Source organism: Anastrepha obliqua, chromosome 4 (genome assembly GCF_027943255.1).
Source record: "Anastrepha obliqua isolate idAnaObli1 chromosome 4, idAnaObli1_1.0, whole genome shotgun sequence".
Taxonomy (NCBI): domain Eukaryota; kingdom Metazoa; phylum Arthropoda; class Insecta; order Diptera; family Tephritidae; genus Anastrepha; species Anastrepha obliqua.
In genome coordinates this window covers 110,943,585-110,969,885 of record NC_072895.1, presented here as the reverse complement: position 1 = coordinate 110,969,885, position 26,301 = coordinate 110,943,585, and the positions used below count along the sequence as shown (strand labels likewise).

General features: G+C 33.4%; 1 protein-coding gene across 1 annotated transcript in view; it reads right to left on the bottom strand.

Moving 5' to 3' along the window:
- The window catches only part of LOC129244344 (uncharacterized), a 195,235-nt gene that overhangs the window by 51,612 nt on the left and 117,322 nt on the right, over positions 1-26,301 (bottom strand). Inside the window, exons 8-9 of the mRNA XM_054881964.1 lie at positions 15,679-15,807; positions 14,561-14,761 (exon numbers count right to left, since the gene is read on the bottom strand). Coding sequence (XP_054737939.1) covers positions 14,561-14,761; positions 15,679-15,807 — 330 coding nt within the window. The remainder of the gene's footprint in view (positions 1-14,560; positions 14,762-15,678; positions 15,808-26,301) is intronic.

Sequence of the window (26,301 nt, the reverse complement as noted above, 5' to 3'; positions counted from 1 at the left end):
GGTCTGTGTTTCATAAATATTAAAGAGCCATTATGTTTTATGCTTTAAAAAAAGAGTGCCCTTGAAGGCGTTTAAGTTTTAGAAGAGCCCAAAGTTAGATTGGTTTTCAATTTCAGTTCATCACAAATATTTTCCTAAATAGCAAGACAAATTAATTCTACTTTAAATTAAAAAAAAAAAAAAAAACTGTAAATACTTCTGTCACCACTTTTCCAGCAAGTACATTATCCACTCTCCATTCTACATCATCTATCCTCTGTACCTATCACCCACAGAGTTTCAGAGTAACAACTCAATCTCGCAAACTCCTTCTCACGGCGTGACATCAATTTGTCAATCACACATGCAATCATCACTCACTACAGACTGCGAAAAATATATTATATTTTGCTTGCATGTATGCGTATATGTACGTATGTACACACATAAGCACTCAAACTCCAATTGAGCTATGCAATTATAAGTTGAAGAGCTTTGTTGGCAAAAAACCTACGCAGGTTGGCCAGCGAATGTGGCAGCCTCGGGCGGCTTTTGGTGGTGGAAATTTTAAATAAATTTAAATGCAAATCACATTCATGCACATGCGTGTGTACAGAAATGTTAAAATAAGCAAACTTTTATGAGGTTGTAAAAATTATTTGTCTACATTTGTGTGACTTCCCAGGAGTCCTGCTTGCCATGCTTGATTAGTAAGTGCCAATAGTTCGCTCGCGCACCATGGGAAGTCAAGTGTTTTGTGGCATGAGTGGCACCCGCCTTAGTTATTTAATGTGGACATTTAATTTTACATACACATATGTAAATTTAGTTACATTAGTTGTAGAAATCTGCGCAATTTATATAACTGAATAATGTTTTTGTAGGCATTTACCAAAAGTGGCTGTTGTGTTGAGTGCCAGAGCGTGGCATGCGAATTGGTAATTTTTCAATTTGCAGAAATTTTGGTGCTAAGTATTTTAATGGGTAAGCTTTCAAGCACTTTGAGGCAAGCAAACAAGATTGCTGTGTGATTTTATGTCAAGCTGGGAAATTAAACGTTCGAGGGTGCATAATTGAGAAAGTGAAACATTTTGTTTTTGCTTATGAATTCGGCTTCAAGTTGAAAAATGTAACTTTGTCAATGAGATTTTCTGTTTTTAAAAATTTATAATTTGATAAGTAAGGGGTTAGAGCATTATAGAAATTTTGAAAAGAAAACAATATTCTTTGCTTAAAAGATGCCTAAATACCTTATTTCATGCTCAAAGGACTAAGGTGGAAAAATATCCAAACACTTGGATCTCAATCCAAAGTGTTATGACAAATATGATTAATTGCTATCGCACCGTTGACTGCGCGTATAGTGAAGACGCGTGCGTGTCGAAATCTTTAAACGAATTTTTTTCACTTAAAATTTTCAAGCCGGACGGTGTCATAGTTCGATGAAAAATCTTGATCTATTTACTTAAGGGGTTAGAACTAGTCAGAATTTTCAAAAAAATTGTTTTTTTTTGCTTTTTCTTAAAGTATAATATCTTAAAAATATTATGTGAAAACTTGAAGGGAATCCGATAAATGCTTTTCGAGTTATTCCACAATTAACAAAGGGCGCTCGGGTAGATTTAAATAAAATTTATTCTCGAACATCTGAAAAATATTTCCTGAGGCGCCATATTGTTAATTTTGTAAAAAGAAAAACAGCTTCGATCAGGCACAAGATTATCTATTAATAAAACTAATTTCTCTTGTCCGATTGATTTTAGATGGATCTCCAAGGACTTTTGATGATCACCGCAAAGGATTTCTGGAGAAACGGGCTCCACACAAACAGCGATAACTTTTACAATTATTAATTTTTTTTTGTTCAAATTTTCCTAAAGTCAAGTCGAAACCTCATATATTAATGATATGTTTTTGTTTTTGTAAAATAAAGCAATTGACTAGCAAAAACAATTATTGGAAATAATCATTTTCTGGGGCCTCTGTCTACCCCTAAACCTTAAGTTTTGAACTGTTTATTCTTATATAGAAAAAATCGAACTAATTAACCGATGGCTGTCTCCAACAGTGAGTAAAGCAAAGATGCCCAGCGTCGTAGGGGAATTGCGGTGTGCGCCGCTACTAAAGTAATCATTTTCCGAAAATTACTAAAATTTCTATAATATTTTTTTTATGCATGTAGCGATGATTCTATCGGCTGGCAAATGTGCGTAAAGGCAGTATTTTTCATTGTAAACAGAATCAGGCAGGTAGGTAGGTGAAATGGTTGAAGTGCCAGTTTGGGTAAACAGAATAAAATCCTAAATAAACGATCAAGAGGAGAAGAAGAAGAAGATGTTTCATTGGCTCGCTGTACGTATTTGAATATAACTCCAAAAGTTGTGGGAATCCCATTATGAACTTGCAGGGATTAATGAGTATAGGCTCTGCTATTAATAATAAGAATAAAGAAATTTGAGCTTAGTGTTTTTTAAATATGACAAAAAAAATTTTTTTCTCCGAAAATTTTCAACAACTATATTAAATATGTATATTTTTTTCAAAACACATTCTTAAAAAATTATATTTTATTCTAAAAAATTGCAAAACTGAAAAAAAGTTAAAAAAACGAAGATATTTCAGTTTACAAAATTCCATAATAAAATTTTCAAACTTGCAGGAATATAAAAATTAAAATTTTTTTTCTTAATTTCTGTCAGTTTACTTTATAAATGACAAAAATTAAATTATTTCGGAGCTTTCGTTTTTTCGGAATTTCATCCCAAAATATTATAAAAAAAATCACTTTGTAAAAATGTTGAAAATAACTGAAGATATTTCTATACCCAGATTTTGAAACTTCAATAAATTTGAAAACTATTACTTTTTTTAATTTTTTTTGGTTTACTTCATAAATGACAAAATAAATTTTTTCCCGAAATTTTTTATTTCTAAATTTCATCATAAAAACTGTATAATAATTTTTTTCCCGAAATTTTTTATTATAAAGAGTGGTTAAATTTCAAGGGCCGATGTTGAATGTGAACCACACCTAAACGTCAACGACACCGTTGGACTTCTTTCTTTGGGGTTATTTGAAAGGAAAGATGTATGTACGTCGATAAGCCAGCAATAATTCAAGAGCTAAAGGATGAAATAATTCGCCACATTAACTGCATAGAACCTCAATTAAGCCTCAGCGTCATCAAAAATTTGGACCATCGGATTGTCGTAATTGAGCCATACCAATATTATCATAATAAAGAGAAATTACAATAATTTCTTAAAAAAATTGTATTTTAGTGAAAATCAAGACCGGTCCTTAAAACTTAACCACCTTTCATTTGTAAATTTCATCTTGTAAAATACAAGAACTATAAAAATGTTGAAAAGAATTGAAGATTTTTCAGTTCACAAAAACTCTCAATTGGTCAAAATTTGCAACCATGAATATATTTCAAAATTAATTAACTTATTTTTTCAAAAATTTTTCAGTTGATAAATGATCATAGATGGTTAAAACACATTTTTCCCGCATTTTTATTCATAAATTTTATCTTAAAAACTTAACTTGAAGATATGCCAGAAGAAACGAATTGAAGATATTTCAGTATACAAAATTCTATACCGAAATTTTTAACCTTGTATAAATCTGATAATTAATAGATTTTTTTTTTTTTAAGTTAACTTCATAAATGACAAAAATAATATTTTTCCGAAATTTTGTTCATAAATTTCATCCCAAAACTCACAAACATAAATCTCAAACTTAATAAATTTTTTTAACTTTTTTTTAAGTTTTGAAAATAACTGAAGATATTTGAGTTTGCAAAACTCTGTACCTAAATTTAATAAATCTCAACATTATTATAGTTTGTTCACAATTTTTTCAGTTTATTTAATAAATAAAAAAAAAAAAAATTTTTTAATAAATTTCCTCCCAAATATCGGAAACATAAAACTCAAACTTAATACATTTTTCTTTCAAAATTTTTCAAGAAACTGCCAAAAAATAACTTCTAATTTTTTTTTTTAAAGAACTGAAGATATTTCAGTGTGCAAAGTTTTATACCCAAATTTGAACCTTGAATAAATCTTATAGTTATTAGACTTTTTTTTTAAGTTAACTTCATAAATGACAAAAATAATATTTTTCCGAAATTTTGTTTATAAATTTCATTCTAAAAATCTCAATCTAATACATTTTTCTAAAATTTTTTATAGAACTGGAGATATTCCAGTTTGCAAAACTCTGTACCCAAATTTAATAAATCTCAAAATTATTATATTTTTTCACAATTTTCTCAGTTTGTTTCATAAATAACCAAAATATTTTTTTCCCGAATTTTTTTTAAATAAATTTCCCCCCAAAAGTCGCAAACATAAAAATCAAACTTAATAAATTTTTCTTTCAAATTTTTTCCAGTCCACTTCTTAGTAAACCAGTTTTCAACAGAATTGGCGCTCAAAAGTAAAATATTTTTTCACAAAATATATAATACATATTTGTTAGTAATATTATATGTTTTATTGCACTGCGTACACCAACCAACACCAATTTATTATTTCTGATTTTTATAAAAATCCTGCCAATTGCCAATCTATTAAGTTTAAAAAAATATGTTTCCCTCATTTTCAACGTGGCGTAGTGAGCGCTCCAGACCCGCTTTGAATTTCAAAGAATTTCATATAAGACTCAATTTGTATTTACCACAGTTTCATAAAAAATAGACAGACCACCGCATTTTGTTTCTTTTTCCCCGTCGTCTCATCCAGAGGCCTTCGAGCTAGAGGAAGAACCGATATTTTCAGCTAAATGAACAACGCAGTATTAACAGCTTCCGAGTTGTAACTTAATTCCCTTAACTTACTTGCCCAGCTCGCAACACTATTCCTAGTTGTCGATGTATGTACGCAAGCTTAATATCTGTGTTGGCTGGTGAGCCGGGCTAAAAATCCAGAAGCGAATGCTCAGCCAGTTTGACGGCTTTTCGATATGCGTTTGTTCTATATTGGGAGGTAGCACATACATATAAATATCTGGCACGTTTCATAAAATGCAGCAAAACCCCGCCCCACATAAAGATTTTGTCCAAGTTGTTGAGATGTGAAAAATGTAGAGTCCACTCAGCACCTCATCAGTGACTGCAGATTTCATAGAGAATACCTCTTTGAGCACCTTTAAAATTTTTGGAAATTTTTGGAAGGTCTTTTTGTATAGTTTAAGGTGAGAACTGTTAGTTAGAACTGGTGAAATGTTTTATGCGCTTGACAAAACATCTTTGCAGCTAACGATCGAACTATTTTTATGAGCAGACCATCTGATTTAACCTAATTTTACCTTATGCTCTGAAAATTTCCTAACAAAAAGTAAGTAAGTATAGGCTACCAGATTCCACAAGTTGAGCTGATAGTAGCAGTTGTATTAAGGGAGCATTCTAGTGTAGAATTTTGAAAGAGTTTAGACATTTAAGAACATGCCATTAAACACACTTTTAAAGTTCTTTTTATTTCATGAGTTATAGCATTTTTGGTTGCATGACATCGGTTTCGATCCGGCTTGTCTGAAAAGTTTGAACGCGTTCTTCTCAAAATAACTTTTTTCGAGCTGGCGGTAGGGATATCTCGAGCCAAGGAAGCCACTGAACCAATTTACTTCAAATTTGGGAAGGATACTTTTTATACAGTCCTTCATTGGATGAAGCTATAACTTTTCATTTAGTATTTAAAAAAAAGTCGGAATTGTTGAAAAAATATGCAAACAAATTATTTTTTTTTCAAACAGCTGCCATATTGTGAAAAATTTTGTTTTGAACTTGTCCAAAATTCATTCGATAGCGGCATTTATAATAATTAAGAATTCGTTTGGGTATTATTTTTCAGACTACCAGGCGGGCTGGAATCATGCACGCCAGGACACCCTCTTGTTTTTGGGACTCCCTACTTTGACTGCGCATAATTTTGCTAATTTTAATTTTTTATTGGGTTAGTTTTTAATGTAATAATTAATAATCAATAAACAAATGATAAACATATGGATAACACAATTTATTTTTCTTTCCTTAACGCGCTTGCCATGCATTGATGGCAGGAATCTGTTATACTCGTATACAAATATCGAAAGTTCCATTATTTTGTGAATTCTTAGAAAATAGAAAATGCCTAGCAATTACCTTTTTCTACATATTTAAAGTTTCATTTTAAAAATAAAATAGTCAATTCAATGCCCTGTGAAACCCACAAAGCATAATTGAAATCAGCTCAATTAAAAAGTTAACCATGTCTCTGAGCTTACAAAAACCCCATTAAATACAGTTTCTTTTTTTTTTTTTCAAAGGCTCATATCTGCTTCTCAGTTAAATTCCACAGCATACACACATACTTACACACTCATGCTCCTCACTCGCTCTTGAATTTACCTTTGAACCTGGCATGACACGCTGCATATGACACCGACTCTTAGGTATGAATCACGCGCAGATACATGCAAAGGCACTCGTACTTGTGTACCTTGAAGTATGAGCAGATTCATGCATTGGCACGCATATGAAAATCATACAGCTGCATACCAACATACAGAGATATTTGTATTCATATACACACATGCAAGTCAGAATATATTTGTGTGGCAGTTGCACCTAAATTACACAGGCCGCCTTTGCCCATACAGGCCGTACACTCACACACCTCCATACAGGCCTACGTATGCATATAAAAGTGTAGCTATGCATGTGTGCATGCACATACATGCAAGCATATCTCTTACACTGTAGCTGCACGCAAGTCAATATTTCCGGGTCAAGGTGCAAAGGTCACTCGTGTGAGTTGCAAAACAGAGTAAAATGTAAAGAAACCGAAGTCAGGCATGTAGGTAAAATTAAATTTTACTGAGCGGCCGCTCAAAGATCAAAGCTTCATTAATTTTATAGGTCACAGCTGGAATATCAAGTGTTCTAAAGAAAGAAAAAAAATGAATAATAAATATGGAGTGAAATTTAAATAAAATATATGTAGCAACCTCAGCGGTAGTCTTGGCAAAGTCGACATGCAGTTTAATTTAAGGCTTTAAGTGAGAAAATTGCAACAAAATATATGCAGATGTTTGAGCGAAGAAATCCATTTAAAAATGGCATATTTAGTTGCTTGAAATGGGGCTAAATAAATTACAGGACATTGCGGGGAAATATCGTATAAAATTATAAATTTTACCGCGTGAAAATTATGTAAAAATTTGTCTTAAAAATGTTTCTAAGCTACTTGAAGTTTCATTTCAATTGCAATTAAATAAAGCAGTTTGCGCTTATGCAAAATGAAGTATGTCTTATGACTCCAATAAGTCTTTTTAATAGGGACTGGTATATATCGACAGACCACCCAAATTTTGCGATTTCACCACGCTAAGCTACTCGGTGTTTTTCAGCCGCATGAGAGTCATAGTTGTGACAATAGAGAACGGCAAACTGTGTTGATATTTTTGTTCAGTAAGGTTTGACAAGTCCTCGTGAATCGTATAATGCCAGAACGGCGCACAGTGGTTTCTGGGCGGAAAAAATTCCAAATGATGAAAATTAACAAAAATATTTTAAAAATTTTTTTCTGAATAGCTAATTTAATGAGGTTTCTGAAAAAAAGAAATTCATTTATTTATATGATATGTGCTGCGCAGGAAAAATCGCCAAAGTTGTACTATTGCTGGCAGCAGGTTTTTCTGAATATTTTTCATAAAAGGTTGATTAATAAGTTCCTTAGCTAGATGAACACTATTTAAAATCTTTTATGATTTTTATATTAGGTATGGATAGTACCTTAGATAGAATATATAATATCGTTCCTCCAGTTATCATGGTCTTAGTAGAACATAAATCAGTTAATCGAAAGAAAATATGTAAAAGAGTATGCGATTAGGAGGTCTATAAAAAAAGCTCCACTCTTCTCCAAGCTGAGTACTATATTTTAGTATTAAGTACATTCTGCGCAATCAGATAGATGTAAAATCAGCTGCCACCAGCTGCCACCTTGGCCGTTTGAGGTCTTTAAATGTTCGTATTAGCTCAAAATCTTGATGAAATCAATTGTGTTATGTACTGTGTAAAAGCACTTGTTGATGAAATACAAATACTGGTCGAAGTAGCATTTGGAATAATAAAAAAATGTTTTTGAGAATAAAGTCAAGGAGTATAAATAAATGTCAGTAAAAAAGTGTAGCCACCGGCGAATCGCAGCGTTATCTTGGAGAGTTCGACAAATATAATTTAGCTGCCTTTATTCGAAATTAGCAAGAAAACATTCTTCTAATTGCATTTTGCTTAATTTCATATTTCATTTAAATAATTTGTTTTACAAGTATATTGTGTACTGGTTAATGAATAAATATTTTCTATCTTATCAAAGTTTCAACCCTGACATTAATTTTTAGCTTTTTAGACAACATTTTGTAATGGGTTCAGTCTCTGATTAATGCAGTTGGATTTACTTTGATGCCATCTTTTTTTGTGTAAGTTCATTGACATACTGCACTTACTAGGAAAATACTCGCTCCTTCTTACAAACCAAACATTCCGTAGATTCTATACGAGTATACTTATTTAAATAATTAGAATTTATTGAATTACTTTATTGAAATGGAAAATTTTTTCGATTTCCTATAAAATTTTGTATAAAAAGATCATTGATAATAATCGCGATCTTGATAAATTACAGTTATTCTTTAAAAATACTTACCCTAACGTCAGCGATTCTCAAATTCAAAAAGTTTTATTTCAAAAAAAACAGCGATTTTTACCACACTTCAATAAAAAATGGAATACTTGTAGCAGGACAAAAGCCAAATTTGAAGCTAAGTATAGTAGTTGGCTTGAAGGAGTTTTTCACTTCAATTTAGATGTAGAGTGTGCTTCTGTTTCAAAAAAAATTACAAAAAGAGTCGGTAGACCTCAAAAAAAGTTTGAGAATTGCTGTACGCGTGCTAAACGATATAAAATAAGTCAAGTTCGTTCATTATATTCCGATGAGCAAATTAAAAGTGCTGCTAAATCACGCACAAAGGCTCCAAAAATGCACCATATCGACGCTGACAAAGCACTTGCTATATTTATACAAACGGAAATGTCGAAATACCAATACCAAGTTTTGAGACAAGGTTTAAAAAAAAGAGGGCCACGACATTCTTCCTCCTTATAGTAAGATTTTGGATGCGAAGAAAAGGTGTTATCCTGAAAGCATGACAATTACGGATACTTCAGCGTCTATTGATTTACAAGAACTTATAGACCACACAGCAAAGCGGCTGCTTCATTCGATGACTGAGGATGAAATCGCTGAAATTGACGATGAATCATTAATAAGGTATTCTAAATGGGGTTGTGATGGTGCGTCTGGACAATGCGAATACAGCCAAAAACTTGGTGATAAAGAGTTATGTGATTCTAATCTATTTATGACATCAATAGTGCCATTAAATTTGTCCTGTCGAATAAACAACAACGTAGTATGGAAAAACGAACGTCCTTCTTCTACGAGATATTGTCGATGTATCCAATTTCAATTCGCAAAGGAAACCCCTGAAAAGATTCGAGCTGAAAAAAATAGAGTAGATGCGGAAATCGCACAAATACAAGATTCAGTTGTTGATATACGAAATCGAGTTTTTAAAGTTCGGCATGAGTTTTTCTTTACAATGTTGGATGGCAAAACGGCTCAAGCTGTAACCGAAACTCCTGCATCTTCTTCTTGCTTCATATGTCTCGCAACCACATCTCAAATGAATTGCTTAGAAAAAATTAAAGCTCGGCCTATAAATCCTGAAGCTATCAAATTTGGTATGTCTCCTTTACACGCGCGTATCAAATTTATGGAATACATTTTACATATAGCATATAACTTACCAATAATGTGCTGGAAAACGAATGCCGAAACGCGTCCAATAAAAGAAAAGCGAAAAGCACAAATTCAGAATGAATTTGCGGAGAAAACTGGATTTAGATTAGATATGGTAAAGCAAGGTAAGGGAACTACCAATGATGGCAACACATCCAGAAGATTTTTTGCCAATCCTGCGTTAGCTTCTGAAATAACAGGTGTTAAAGAAGAAATAATTAATAGATGTGCTGTGATTTTAGAAGCAATAACCTGCACAGAACCGGTGGATAGTTGTAAATTTGATAATTATGCATATGATACTGCAAAAATGTTAGTCGCCAACTATGGATGGTATAACATGCCATCATCAGTACATAAAGTATTATTGCATGGTAAGCAAATAATTGAAAACTGTACATTTTCTGTTGGCGCGCTTTCTGAAGAAGCTCAAGAATGTAGAAACAAGGATTATAAACGCTATCGGAATCTGCATACAAGAAAGTTTGATAGGGTTTCAACAAATGAAGATGTTATGCACATGATGCTGCTATCATCTAACCCTTTTATCAACAAATTAAGACCGACTAAAACTTGTTACGCGATATTAACAATAACGAATAAAGTAATAATATTCGTTTTTTTCTTAAGGAATAATAATAACTTTTCATAATGATTTTTTATTATCTTTATAAAAAAATCTTTTTAAAATAAAACACAAAAACAAAAAAATATTAGTAGTGCTAATTAACGCCATATTTACTAAAACCATTTGAAATTAAACTTAATTTTTGAAATTATGATTTTCTTTAAACTTTTCTACTGCGACTAGATTTAGTACATAAGTTAAAACATAAAAAACAATAATGCAATTGAGTTTTATTTATTTTTAGCAATTAAACGACCTTTGGGTCACTTCAACCCTGACAAATAAGCAGTTAGAAGGGTTAACAATTTATTTTTACGAGTTTGAAATCCGTTTTTATTCTTATTCATAATAGAAAAAGGACAAGTTTTTGTAAAATATTATTTTCAATTCCGTAGTTTTTCAAAACTATTTAGAATTTCCAAAATTTTTTCTAGTTTTAGCTTAGACATTTTATGAATTTTCAGTGTACCAATTTTCAGCTCATTCGGACTATCCGTTTGCAAGATATTGAATTGTTTCCGCTTTTCGTCGATTTAGAACCACTGTGCGGCGCTTCCAAATTGTGAAAATTTACTTTGAAAAAAAAAAAAAAAAAAAATCTGTTTGCGAAAAAATCTGCAAGCGGAATGTTGAAGAAGCCGCAGAAAGGTCGATTCGTCACCGTTCTCAACTAGTTGGACTTTAGCCTTCGGACACGAGGAAAATTGCATGTAAGATTCTTGACGCTTACACCCGTTTTGGGAGTTCGGCCGACCCAAAATACCAGAAAAGTCCACGAAACCATTTTCTTGGTGTACTCTCTCCAAATCAGATCCTCGGATGCCTTCGAAAATAGGCATGACTCATTTTATGTTAGAGAGTAAGGCTTCCTTGGAGGCCTTAGAAGAAATATGTGAATGATTGCAAAACTCTCCTGTTGAACACGGGTACCCATAATACGGCAGCATTGGGGTAAGTCACTGCGCATGACTGATTTAAAAAGAACGAAGGGATGTACCTCATAAAATGGCATTGTAACGATAATATAATCTGCACAGAATAAAATGCAGTTATGGATGATTCAGTGAGCGGATTTAAAGGAAAGGGAGGGCCAGGTGAGGTAGGGAGTCAGTACTTCCTTGAAAACTGCTCAGATTTTTTATGAATCTTTGTAGTTTGTTGAGGGAAAGAGAATGCAGCTCGTTCATTCTCAATATATCTGATCGACTAGTGAAATGCGAAAGCCGAAAGAGAACAGCAGCAGCTGCTCTATCCTCATTCTCCTAATAGGATTTACATGATGGATCGTGACTCATACTTACGGTCGAAATCGCATAGTCCAGAGCCTTACTGCGATACATTCAATAGTTATAATGCAGAACTATTTAGGAGATGAGATGAATGTTAGTATGAAGAGTAAGTGAAAGGAGCAAGTGGAAGGGCAAAAGGCAAACAAAATGGTTCTTAGTTCCTTCTTTGTGGGTTTTTACGCAACTTCTAGAACTTAACCGGGAGAAACTAAAAACTTCTACTGGCTAAAATGCAACTTACTGCGGAAATACACCGTTGGCTTGTGGGTTGACTGAGGAAATGAAAGAATATATCTGCTGACATATAACAAGTCACATAACCTTCTAATGCATCAGAACGCCTCAGGGCATTTATGTCTGAGTTTAATTATTTTAACTGTCTTAACTTGTTTCATACCGCATGGTGTTGGTATTCCGAGAGTGCATTGCTCCCAACAAAACGAGATCAACTTGAACTAGTCACTATGGAAAATTTCAAACTTGACCGTCAAAAGTCATGGGAAATGCAAAAACAACTGCTGAATGGATCTTTTAATTCTGTGCGGAGGTCAAAAAGCATATTTCTAGAAATCGTTTTGAATTTTAGTTCATTCAAGGTTTCAGAAAAGCAGAAATTTTCATAATTCAATAGCAGCTAGTGGAATAAAAAATAAATAATGTGGGTGAACTACTCAGACTTCTCTCTTTATGTCACCTGCCATCTAATCATAATTGTAGAAAATATCGCATTGCGATATAAAATTAGATTGGCAGTACTAAAATGATACAGAAACCATTATGAACTCAAAATTCGTAGCGCTTTGGGAGTGTGCATTCCAGAGATAACCATACACACTCGAGAGAGATTATCCAATATGTGGAGCATGACACTCTATGAAGTGCTATAAATTTCAAATAAGTGAAGGATGGAGTCATTCTTCAGAATGTTTGGAATACGACACTCTCTCATATACAATAAGCTATAGAGTGGGGAGATTTTTTAGAGTACGAGTATACACGTCTAAGTTTTCGGCCGTACGAATATCAGCGTATACTTCTTAGTGAATCGGCAAATTAGTTGAGCTAGCAGTAGAGGGTTTAACAGCGGTGGCATCAGTAACCCACAGCCAAAGGAAATTCTATAGAATTCACAGATAAAATAAGGTATTGCATTCGAAGTATTGATTCGTAAAATAACTTTAACCAAGTTAATGCAAAAAAAAAAAAAGATTCTGTAATTTATGCTAAGAACAAAGGTGTTTTAAAATGTAAAATAGTTGCTTTACTGGTTGCTGGCCAATGCTGCCAATAGCAAGCAATAACCTAATATGCCTTCTACAGGGAAGAGGATGTCCACACTCAGCAATTTATTTATTTTTGTGTTGCATGAGCTAGAATAATAAGACACATTTTTTAGTCAGATGCCTTGCAAATGAATCAACTTTGTACTGCCTAACTCAGCAGTTTTCTCAGACTCAGCAAAGAATCAGAGAAATTTGGCGAGCAGTTGAGCTTGCAATATGGCAAGATGATAACACATCAACATTTTGGCCGGTTTTGACTATTTTCCTTTGTTACTGTTGCGCCTTTTCCCCAATATAGAATAAATCATTTGTCAAGGGAAAAATTATAAAGAATCAATGGAAGTTTTCAGCAACTTTAATTTTGTACTTTATCATACAAAAATCGAATAAACTATAAACCTGCAAGCTAAAAATCTTACTAGAGATTCTATTTGAAAACTGTGGAATTGTGATGAAACATTTTTTTTTAATTTTTTTAATTTTTGCATCAAATTTGAATAATGGATTTATATAGATTTTGTTGGAAAATTTTTATATAAAAAAAGAAAAAGGGAGAGACCCGAGAGAGAATAAGAGAGAGAGAGAGAGAAAGAGAGAGGGAGAGAGAAAGAATATATATCTAAATAAATTCACAGCATTTGCAGAGAATACAAATAGACAAAATTTACAAAAAACGGGGAAGGGTCGACCGGTGTAGGTAAACGCCGGACACAAACCGAGGTAACAATTCGCACAACTCCGAGCGTTAATAACCCGCCACACGCAGCGACGATTTCAGGACCTCAGCAACGGCACAAATTACCGCAAGACAATACCAATAAATCCGATGTCGGAATGGATAGCACTTTATAGCACGCACAAGCACTAGCCGGAAAATGGAAATAAGCGTCAAAAAGTAGGCACCAAAACAAACGCGAAAAAAATTTGAAACAAAAAACGCCCGAAACAGTAGGCACCAAGGAAATATAATGCCAAAAAGTAGGCACCAAAAATATATTTCCTACAAGTTTGCACCAACAAACAAGCGCCAAAAAGTAGGCAGTGCTATTTCTCACTAGAAATTAGCAACCACAAGGAAAAACTCAGGAAAAGTAGCCTAAAGTGTATCTAAGATATATATTATGTAGGTATAGCTCTCTCTCTCTCCTTTTCCTCTACGTTATATCATTTTTCTCTCTCGCGGAACGAAAATATCCAAACCGTTGCATGGCCTTGAAGTTTTACTCTCCATTCTCGCTCGTTCATCATCGCCTAAGAAGTTTCACTTCAATAATGAATATTAAAAAAAACAAAACAAAATGAAAATAGGCAAAACTGGTGCAAATATTGACTTGCTATCATTTGTTGCGCGATGTATGCACAAGTCTTGGGCTTTCAATTGTGAATACCCATACTACTATAATCCACTCATCCAAATATGAAGAGAAATCATTTGATAATTGAGTTGAGCTCATAAAAGTTGTAGCAAAGCAGCTTTTTGTCCCTTTTACAATTTTCTAAAAAAAAATAAAAATGTTTCTACTCACCTTTCACTGTTACGCCCACCGTCTGCAGCACTTCCAGTTTCTTTTTGTTCGTTGGCGATTGACCAATACACTTATAGGTACCCGCATCGTGATAGACAACATCTTTAAGTGAAAATTGACCGGTGGGTGTGGTGAGACCATGGCCCAGACCACGCAAGCGAGCGGTTACCGGATCTAAATGCGACCAGCAGCCTAAGGAACCTGAAAGAGGCAAGAATTATGTAAATAATTTTAAATTAATAAAGAAAGGGAATGCGTAAGTATTTACTGGGGTTCAATAGAATGGAAATCGGTTAAAATTTTAGGGAAAGTTTTGAGTGAAAAACCAAAAAGTGACTGAGTAAAATTTGTCTGCACAAGAAAAGCGCGATTTTTTAAAAAAGGTTATAAGCGTTGAGTTCCTAATGATTTGATATTAAAATAAAATATTTAATAAAATCATAGTAGTGTACTAATATTAATATTAATAATGAAAATTTTAATTACTTGGTTTCCCTCAGAAATATTCAAATTTTTTTTCGAATTCAAATAATTATTTTTGCAAATATCGTCACATTATAGGTTGTACGAAGTGTTTTAAAATTTAATTAAATTTCCATCTATTCACAAATTTCAATCTAATGCATTTTAAATAGCCTACTTTCAGGCGCAAATCATCGCCCTTTAGCCATTAGCCGCAAATACCATCCATTAATTATATAAAAATTCGATTTCTAAGCAATTATTGCAGCTTTTGCTTCGTTGGGTTTTGTTGTTGTGTGCAATTTTAATGCATAATTAATTTCCCAACACAGAGGCAAATTAATGGAATTTGTGTGAAAGCCGTGAAAATGGAAGACGAAAACAGGATAATTAAAATTTATTAAAAAAAACATGATCTGGTTAGAGAGAGTATAAAAGTGAAAGCGAATAAAGCAAAATAAGAAGAGGTAAATGAAAGGCGAAAGTTAATATGAAGGCTAGTAATCAGAGTCTGCTTCAAAGCAGAAACATTTTTTGAGAATAAGTTAAATATTTGTGCCTTATTAGCAGAAGCAAAAAGTGCATTATAATGTTGAGGACAGTGCCAGTGCCTTCATGGCCACAATATGTTGATATTTTCAAAAGTAAATCATTACCTTGTGGACACTGCAACGTCACTGCGCCACCCAATTGTACTTCCAGCTGACCTTTATTTGGGTTATGCGATGCCGCAGCGACGGAGATATCCTGATCGTCTGGCTCGGAGGTGACATCAACGGAGTCATCTAGAAAGACAAAAAGAAAGAATAAAATCGACTTTAGTTGTGAAAATAATTTTTCTAATTGAAATACTAGAAGTGAAAATGCAGAGGGTGGTCCATTTAGTATTTAAAATTTGGATTGTACGACTATAAGTAAAAGGCGCATGAATATTTCGCAATTATTTTTTTATTATGCACACTTGTGATGAAGCATAGAATAAAATGGCATTCACATTAACTCTATGGCTGGCTTTACATTAGCGCCCAGCTGTCAACACACAATTTTAGTACTTTTAGTTTTGTAGTATTATTTTTATAATTTAAAAACTTTATATAAAGTCAGTAAAAAAAAAATATTACAAAAATTACAACTGTGCTTTTAAAAGTTTCAAAGTTCGCAAGCTGCAGGAAATATAATATTTAAAAAAAAAACTTTCTTAAACTCACTCATTGAAAATTGGTTTCTCTTTGAAATGCGAGTTTTTCAAAACCCTTGAAAATAACTTCCTTAAGTATTTGAAATTTAACCTGAAGTGAAGTTTCAAAAGCGAAACCTGAAAGTTGGCTAACATTAAAATTATGCAAAATTCTAATCAGCCTAAGCGACTTTAGCCCACAAAAGTATGTATAAGCATTGCACGCATTTAGGCCTGAATAACTACGCTTACTTTCTAACAAATAACCTCACCGCTTCCTAATTTTCTTTAAGCTCATTTGCATATGCGTAAAATTATAATTCCGCCACCCTACATTCTACGCATTTTTTTTGGAGATGCCAATATTAGAGATATTTGCAGACATCGTTGGTTCGGGATTTTTTATGTCAGCCCGAATTTCCGGGACCGAAATTTCTTGAATTCAGCAAGAATTCAAAAATAACTACATTTTTTTTGCGCTAATGTATTCCCGAAATCTCGGGACATGAATTATTTGCAGACAGTGAAAATTAAAAAAAAAATTAAAATAAATAAAGGGTGGTTAAATTTTAAGGGCCGATGCTAAATGTGAACCACACCTAAACGTCAAGCTTCTTCTACACTTCATTTGACATTTTTCAATTTCAGACTAACTCAATTTGAATTATGGAAAAATACATAATCGAGCAACGCGTTAAAGTTATTCAGTCTTATTATGAAAACGGGCGTTCAAATCAAAATGCATATCGCGCACTTCGTGAAGAAAATCATCTTCAGTGATAAGGCACATTTTCACCTCAGTGGATTCGTCAATAAGCAGAACTGCCGCTTCTGGGCGAATGATAATCCAAGAGTGATTGCCGAAAAACCAATGCACCCACAAAGAGTAACTGTTTAGTGCGGTTTATGGGCCGGCGGCATCATTGGGTCGTATTTTTTCCAAAATGAGGCCGGTCAGGTAGTTCGCTATCGTGAGATGATAACGAACTTTTTATGGCCCAAATTGGAAGGTTTGGATGTGGACGATATGAGGTTTCGGCAGGACGGTGCCACTTGTCACACAGCTAACGAAGCAATGGCCCTTTTGCGCGAAAAATTTGGTGGCCGAATAATCTCACGGCGCGGCAATGTCAATTGGCCAGGATCATGTGATTTGACACCGTTGGACTTCTTTCTTTGGGGTTATTTGAAAGAAAAGGTGTACGTCGATAAGCCAGCAACAATTCAAGAGCTCAAGGATGAGATAATTCAACACATTAACGGCATGGAACCTCAATTATGCCTTAGCGTCATCGAAAATTTAGACCATCGGATGGAGGTGTGCGGCCATGCGTAATTGAGCCATACCAATATTATCATAATAAAGAGAAGTGATAAAAATTTCTTAAAAAAATTGTATTTTATTCAAAATCAACACCGGGCCTTGAAACTTAACCACCCTTTATAATCCCGAAATCGCGGGATTTACTCTATGATCAAAAAGTGCCGGGAAAGTTTAAGTTACTGTTTTCTTCGATTCCCAAGGCGTAGTGCACCATGAGTATCTTCCATCGGGCCAGACAGTCAATAAAGAATATTTTCGTAAACGGCCGGAAATGTGGGTAAACAATTCTTGGATTTTGCATGATGATAACGCGCCATCGCACCGAGCCCAAATCGTGCTGGGTTATTTGAAACACCAAGCACCATATCCACCTGATATGGCCCCGTGCGACTTCTTTTTGTTTCACAAGTTGAAGTTACCACTTCGTGGAAGGAGATTTCAGTGGATAGAGGAGATCAAAGAGTATGCGACGAAGGAACTGAAGGCCATCCCTTCCTCGGCCTACCAAGGGTGCATGGAGGATTGAAATTTCTGGAATTCAGGAAAAACTCAAAAAAAAGAACTATTTTTCTAATCTCGAGAACCTGGGATTTGCGCAGATATTTTCTTAAGTTTTGTATTAATTATGACTCACAGGACATACATACATTATTCGAATACAGTAAAAATTGGAAGCGGATACGATTTAGTACGAGTCCCGAAATACCGAGATTTGTGCTGAGATGTTCTTAATTGTTCGTTATTAAATTTGAATTCGAAGACAGAAATGTCGTGAATTGAGCAAAAATTCAAAAATAACTTTATCTGTTTTGAGCTAAGGCAATCCCGAAACTTTGGAATTTATTCAGATACTTTCTAAAATTTTGTTTTAATTATGAATACCATGAATTTTTGAAGTCAGTAAAAATTCAAAGAGGAGGAGTTTTTTTGACTGATGTAATCTCGAGATCTTTGGGCTTATGCCGAGACTTTTTCAATTCAGTACTAAATATGAATTCCGGCACAGAAATTTTTTGATTTTAGGAAAAATTCAAAAAGAACACCATTTCTTGCAACAATGCAGAAATTCCGTATTAATTATGGTCCCGTAACCGAAATTTCTTGCATTCTGTGAAAATTCAAAAAGAGCACTAATTTTCTATTCTTGAAATCCCGGGCAGATATTTTCTTAAATTTTGTAATAATAACGAAATTTAGCACATAAATCTCTTGAACTCAGTAAAAAATCAACAAGAAAAAATTTTTTTTGTATTAATGTAATTGCAAAATAACTAAATTTCTGCGGCGACTTTCTTAAATTCAGTAGTAAATATGAGTCCCGGGACAGAAATTTCTTGAGTTTAGTAAAAATTCAAAAGCAAAACTTGATTTTGTAATAATATGATCCCGAGATCCCGAGACTTTCGGCATGACTTTCTTAAATCTTCTATTAAATACGAATCACGGAGCAGTAATTTTCAGTTTTAATTATTTAATTAAGCTCAATGGTTTTTGGTTAATTTAATTACATATTTTTTTAAAAAAGATGATTTTTGCCAATTTTTATTGTTAACAAAATTACTGAAACTTTTTAGTTTTCTCTCTTCTCTTTGCTTCTGTCTTTCCTTTGTAATTTTTTTTTTTAATTTTTAACGCAGCCTGGGATTACATAAATTTGCTTTTTGGAGGTCAATGAAGTTGCAATTATATGAAGTTTTTTCGTGAAAATGTTTTTTACAATTTTCTTAAAGTTTTTTCGGTAAAAAAAAAAATTCAGCAGCAGTTTTTGCAAATTTCTTGTAACTAAATTTATTTGTCATTTTCAAGAAGCGCTGCTGGGAAATTTTTTGTTATCGACAAATTTCAAAAAATTACAAAAAATTAAGAAAAAAACTTTAAATAAAAAATGCGCAATAATGTTTTGTTGCAAGTTCAGTTGTATTTAAAAAAAAGATATATTTATTAAAAAAAAAAACATCACAAAAAAATTCGAAAAAATTATAAAGAAATTAAAAAAAAATTTCAAAAATAATTATAAAGAAAAAATATCAAATAACTTTTTGCTGCAAATTCAGTTGTATCTAAAAAAAAGCACTGACTGTGATAGAGACTGACCAAAAATGATTGAATTAGGGTTTTAAAAAAATTTATGTAAATAACTTACGAATTTATCTACACGGTTTTTTAGGAAATGCAGCTGCAATAAGGTTTTAGCCACAAAAAACAATGTTTAAGTAAAAATTCGAAATAAATTTTTTATAATCCAATGGATCTTAAAAATTTATGAACTTCCTGACTGTGATAAAAATTGTTAATAAAACGAGTTTTTATAGTTTTAATGAAGAACTTAAAGAATCGAAGTTCTTACGAAACGTAGTTGCAATAATCTTATATATAAAAATAGAGACGTTTTTTTGTGTTCGTTAGTCGCCGATTCACGCCTAAACGCATTCACCGATTTCAATCAAACTTTCACAGATCATTGGTATTGGTCCATAGATGGTTTATGTGAAGTTTTAAAGAAATCGGTAAAAGTATGCGTGCGTTGTGTAAGTGTGAAAAATGAAATATTTGCGTGTTTCCCTTATACGGACATTAGGTATACGGAATGAAAATACACGCGAATGAATAGAATATACACAGACATGAATAACATTGCTTCGATGTCGAGTGACGTATGGGACTGTATTATTCGTAACGCAATAGTTGTCCTCTCTTTTGTTTCCCTTTTATGCATGCGTGACACGGCATCAAAGCACATTGCTTTTTTTTAAACTGGAAAAATATTTTGAGCTTCATTTGAACGTTTTATGATTTAGATAAAATAAAAATTCGTTAAATATATTTGATTCCATTAATAACCATAAGACTGTATTTTTCGAAGTTCAAAGCCGACGAGCAAAATGTAAAAAATAAATCCTCCTGTATGTATATATACTCGAAAAAGTTATGCTAACACTTTTTTCATGCATTTAGGTAGTCAATTTTATATGGGCAAACGTACGTTTACGAGATAAAGGTATAGCGCTGAAGACAAATGCTCAGGATATAGTACAAAAATGCATATTTCACATAGTAATATTATCATTGTTAAAAGAGAACAAGTTTGTATTAGGTAATAATTAAATAATGCAACCTTATGTTCTGCTTTGACCAGTGGAAAAACCAAAATAAATAATTATATAATATTTGTATGTGTGTTTAAAAGAGTTGGATTATTTTGTGAGTGTAAGCGGTTTCAAAGCCAAAGAATAGTTGCAACATTAAAAAATTGCTGAAACACATTTTCATTTAACAACTAAAATAACAAATATGAGCAAAATATGTACTTTCTTCAATTTTCTTCTGTTGCCAACTTTCTGAAACACGTGAATTCACCGCGATGCGATACAGAAACAAAAAGACAGCGACAGCGCGTAGAGGGTTTTGAGCAATAATATAAATTTGTATCAAACAACGCATTAAATAGTCATTTTAGTATACTTTTGGTGTTTACTTATTCAAGTAAATGCATGTATTAGTTTTTTTTTAAGAAATTAATCTAAAATTTGCAACTTTTTTTTTATGATTTCTAAAGATTACTTTATTTTTGCCCAAGAGCAACCTTGCGTACAGAAAATTGTGTTGTACCTAAAACTTCACCACTATAAACTTGGTCCTTATAAAGGACTTTCACCACAGTTTGTTTACTGGATATACTGAGGTCAAAATAATCAGCTGTATCAAAACCATTTGATGAGTGGTCAACAATTTTAAAGTGCGTTTTTCATTGTTGTTTTTTTTTTTTTGGGGAAAAATGTATAAAAATAAAATATATTGTGCGTAAAATTTTAATAATCAGTGAAAATAAAAAAACGGTGGTTTCGTTGTTGTTGTTAGCGATTGTAATGCACATTGTGAGTTTTTCATGTTTTTTTGATTAAATTCAAATGCGAATAAATGATATCGGTCGTCGGTCGCGTAGAACGCAAAATAGATCAAATGAAAGGCAAAATCAATCACAAGAAGAGCGAGAAATTCAAAACCAAAATCAAAGGGAACGTATAGCCAGATCACGTTCAGGCCATTCACCTGAAGAACGTATACAACGTAATGAGCAAGATAGATTAAAATAAACACAATAAACAAAGCACAAGGACAATCGCTAGAATTATGCGGAATTGACTTAGAATATCCATGCTTCTCCCACGGACAATTATATGTATCATGTTCACGTGTAGGAAAACCATCAGTTCTGTTTATTTATACCACAACTCAGGGCAAAACAAAAAATGTAGTTTACGAAAAGGCTTTGCGTTAGTTTAAGTTTAAAATTAACATTAATTTTATATTCTAAAAAAAGAATAAATACACATAGAGTGAATTTAAATCGAGTGTTCATTATTCATTCTTAATTTTGATATGCCTAGCGAAGCAGGCAGAGGGTCCGCTAGTGGTTTTATAAAAAGCATTTTGACGTGATAACATCTTATAATTCGATGTAGCCGGCTGCCCGCACCAAAAAATGCGGTGTTATCTTTCTTGAACTGCAAGCGACAGCGCGGAACGAACGACAAAGAGGCACAATCGGCCCCCGCGTTCGGCAACGTTCGACATCTAGCTCTCTCCTACTTGAGTGAACATATATATGTATGTATATGCGCATATGTATATAAATTGATATAATGAACCATTTCTCTGTTGAGAATGGGACGATGATAGGAAAAGTAGGAAATGAAAGGGAGTGTTTCGAGTGTAATGTGTCTTGAAAAAGGCAAATCGATGATGTTGCCTCTTAGTGTTGTTGACTTATTAACGTCTGATGCACAATCGAAATTGAACATATCTTTCATGAATTTGATAAATGTTTCGTCATTTTTCACGTTTGTGTAAATGTAACTTGACCTATTCCATTGCGATTCCATTTACCTCCTTCTCTATATCCATACAAAAATCTTTCAAACAAATAAAATTAAAATTTTGTTTTGAAAATAGCAACCATTACATCAGTATTTTCTTATGGCATTGTCACGTTGAACTATCGTCAGTAAACCGACTTTACAGGCAACCTCTGTTTTTTAATTTGTAATCTTAGAAAAATTTCACAAAATTTTCTAATGCAATTTCGCTATTAGTTTCCCCAAAAAAACTTATGTCACTGTTATAAGAATAAGCAAGTGCACCTCCTTCGGAAGCGTTTGTAGGATAAAATGGGTATTAAATAAATAATAATATAAACTCGGATTCAGCAACAAGAATAAATAATTTTTAAAACAGCAACTATGATAGTTCAGGAACAGTTTAGATTGTGAAGTATCGCCTTAAAAGTTGCATAAAAAGGTTTTTGATTTTTTTAAATATACTTTGGCAAAAAGAAAAAAATTAGTCTGAAAAATCTTAAATTTTAAAATGTGTTTTTAGAAAATGGTCAGGCATTTGAAGTTAAGTCCTCTAACTGGTCTAGGATTTAAGCTTATTGCGTGGAAAATCTGCCGATGAAAATGCCGTTTCTTAAGCAAAAATTTAAAATTTTCTCGAATTGGCAATACTACACCCGCGTACTGGATTTTTACACGACAAAAAAAAAATGCAACTAGAATTAATTTTAGTTTCTTGCAAACCTTTTCTATCGTAAATATTTCTCTCTTGAACTGGAAAAAAATTACAAAATTCCCGCGGAACTTATATCAACAAATTCTAAGATTTTCGATTTTTCGGGATCTGGATTTCGCGATTTCAAGATCAACATCTTTATATTACCTATACATAAACGTTCAGCAAGCAGTAACCAGGTATGAATTCGTAAGTTCAAGAAAAAAAAAACGCAAATAAAAGCTTTCCAGTTAACATTTTTCCTTCCTTCCAAAATCTATTTCTTACAATAATTTTTTTTATTTGCTCTTAGCATTTCTGTCACAATAATTCCAGCTTGAGTGATTTGATTGCCACTTGGAATCATAAATAAATAAATGTACGCAAGCCAAAAAGGCATATAAATATTATTTGCATGCATGAGGCATACTTGTGGGCGTCAAAGTCGCATTATGTATCTTGTTGGCAGGAAAACGCGTCAATCATCGCGCACTCAACAGCCCTTCCTGCCTTTTCTCACGCCTCACAAGCACAGCAAAGCAATTTCCGGCAGCAATCACTTTGCGCGAGACCTCTGCGACACAGGTGTATGCAAATATTAATAAATTCGTGCGTCCTAAATTTATGGCTGGTATGTAGGCGTGTGTGTGGGTAGCTCTCAGTTCAACTTCGCTTTAATCTCTTCTTCAATGTCATCAGCGGAGCAGTATATGGACCTGTATGATTTGTTGCTAGTGTAATTTCCGAAAACCCAGAACAGTCTTATGTAGGTAGGCACCCAAAATGTGCTACACACAATCAAGTTCTTCACTTTCACTGTCATTTTGTGTGCGCTATGTACGTTCAGGCATCACTCACACATTCTCGCATTTATGTATTCAAAATATTTGGCAAACGACACACAATTTTCGCGTCATGTAGCAGCCAAATTTGATTTACAATGATGATGCTGTCGCGCCAGTGAATATACAATGTAATTTGCATATGTGTATGTACATATAGGTACATGCATACATACGAAATGTAGGCATGCACGTGTGAGCAAATTGCTGATTCACTGGTACGGATATGTTCAGGGCCATGAAGATCAGATTGCAAATTGTCTCGACGCAAGTATTTTTAGAATTGATATAAAAAATGGAGGTTTAAGGGAAGAAGAATACGCTGGCATTTTTCATTGCACACCTGAAGGCCGCTACAATTAATTCCCTTAACAGCTGTGTGACAAGAAACATTATCGATGAAATATGAGATTACAAGCCAGTTAAGGCGTTGGCTTAGATGATAGCAGGCGGCAGCGAGAAAACTTTAATTAGATGGTAACTTACAGCAGAGTTTTAGGTGCTAAGAAGAGATATAAAGTTTTAAGGATCTTACAAAAATATTTTATTTAGTATGAAGTTGGAGATGAAGCAGCTTTTATAAAAAAGAGGCTTTAAATAATTTTGCGTGTATGGATTTAGACATTCCCCGAGTGGTTATTTGTTAAGTATTTCAGCTATTTTCCGAAAAATTATTAATAACATATGTAGTTGTTGGCGTTTAGCTTATTAGCTTTTATATATTTATCTATACTAATATTATAAAGAGGAAAACTTTGTTTGTTTGTTCGTAACGAATAGGCTCAAAAACTACTGGACCGATTTTAAAAATTCTTCCACCATTCGACAGCTACATCATCCACGAGTAACATGGATTATATTTTATTTTGGATAGAGCTCGAGATATAGGTCAAAATGTGGACCCGGGTAACCTTCGGATGTGTATGTACAATATGGGTATCAAATGGAAGCTGTTGGTAAATGCTTTAGTCCAGAGTATCTTTCATGCCGCACCGTGACTAGGGTCTCGAGATAGAGACCAAAACGTGGACCCTAGAATGTGTTTGTACAATACGGATATCAAATTGAAGCTGTTGGTGAATGCTTTAGTACAGAGTATTTTTCATGCCGCCCGGTGACTGGGGTCTCGAGATATAGGTCAAAACGTGGACCCGGGTAACCTTTGGTTGTGTATGTACAATATGGGTATCATATGAAAGCTGTTGATAAGTGCTTTAATACGGGGTAATTTTCATACCTATTGATGACTAGGGTCTGGAAATATATGCCAAAACGTGGACCCGCCGTGTCTTTGCACCGAATTAAACCAAACTTACACACATTAAGGAGGTATTGAAGATGGTTTCCGTATAGTTTGAATACCTATTGGTAGATAGGGTCTCGAGATATAGGTCAAAACGTGGACTCGGGTAACCTTCGGATGTGTATGTACAATATGGGTATCAAATGGAAGCTGTTGGTGAATGCTTTAGTTCACAGTATTTCCATCCGCTCCGTGACTAGGGTCTCGAGATAGAGACCAAAACGTGGACCCTAGAATGTGTTTGTACAAAATGGATATCAAATGAAAGCTGTTGATAAGTGCTTTAATACGGGGTAATTTTCATACCTATTGATGACTAGGGTCTCGAAATATATGCCAAAACGGGGACCCGCCGTGTCTTTGCACCGAATTAAACCAAACTTATGCACATTGTTAAGTAAGTATTGAAAATGGGTTTCGTAAAGTTTGGTTGTAATTCGGAGCAGTGGCAACGGGTACAGCGTTCTTTTGAGCCAGCCATAATGTCGCTTACTTTTTTAACGCTTGGGGCGGAACTGAACTGTCAAATTGACAGTGTGAGTTACAATGTGTCAATATTTCTTTCTGATTTGGATGCCATAAGGAAAAAACGTAAGTGCAACATGTAAAAATTGTTTGTGAATTTTTTTGGAGTGGATTTTGGAACAGTGAATAATTTCTTACGAAATTTGAGAATTTAATGTGAAAATCGAATGAATTGAATCAAATCGTGGAAAAAACAATTTTTTTCGTTTTTTTTTTTTGAAAAATATAAATGGATAATGGTTAAAAAAGCTCCAATGCTTAATAAAACATATAAATTGAAACGAAAAATTCATGGATGATCAGGAAAAAGACGATTGTTTATTCATATGCGTTGATTTGAAATTTAAAAACAATCTTCTTTTTTCCTGATTTTCAATTTATATTTTATATTTACTCAAAAACAAATAGAAAAACAACAAATATTGTTTATGCCAAAGCGCTTCAATAAAGAATAAAGAAATAAATAATATGAAAATCATATATTTTCTGTTCTAAACCATATCTGTTCTATTTTAGTGTGCCCAGCGAAGGGGCCGGGTTTGCTAGTGCATTAATATT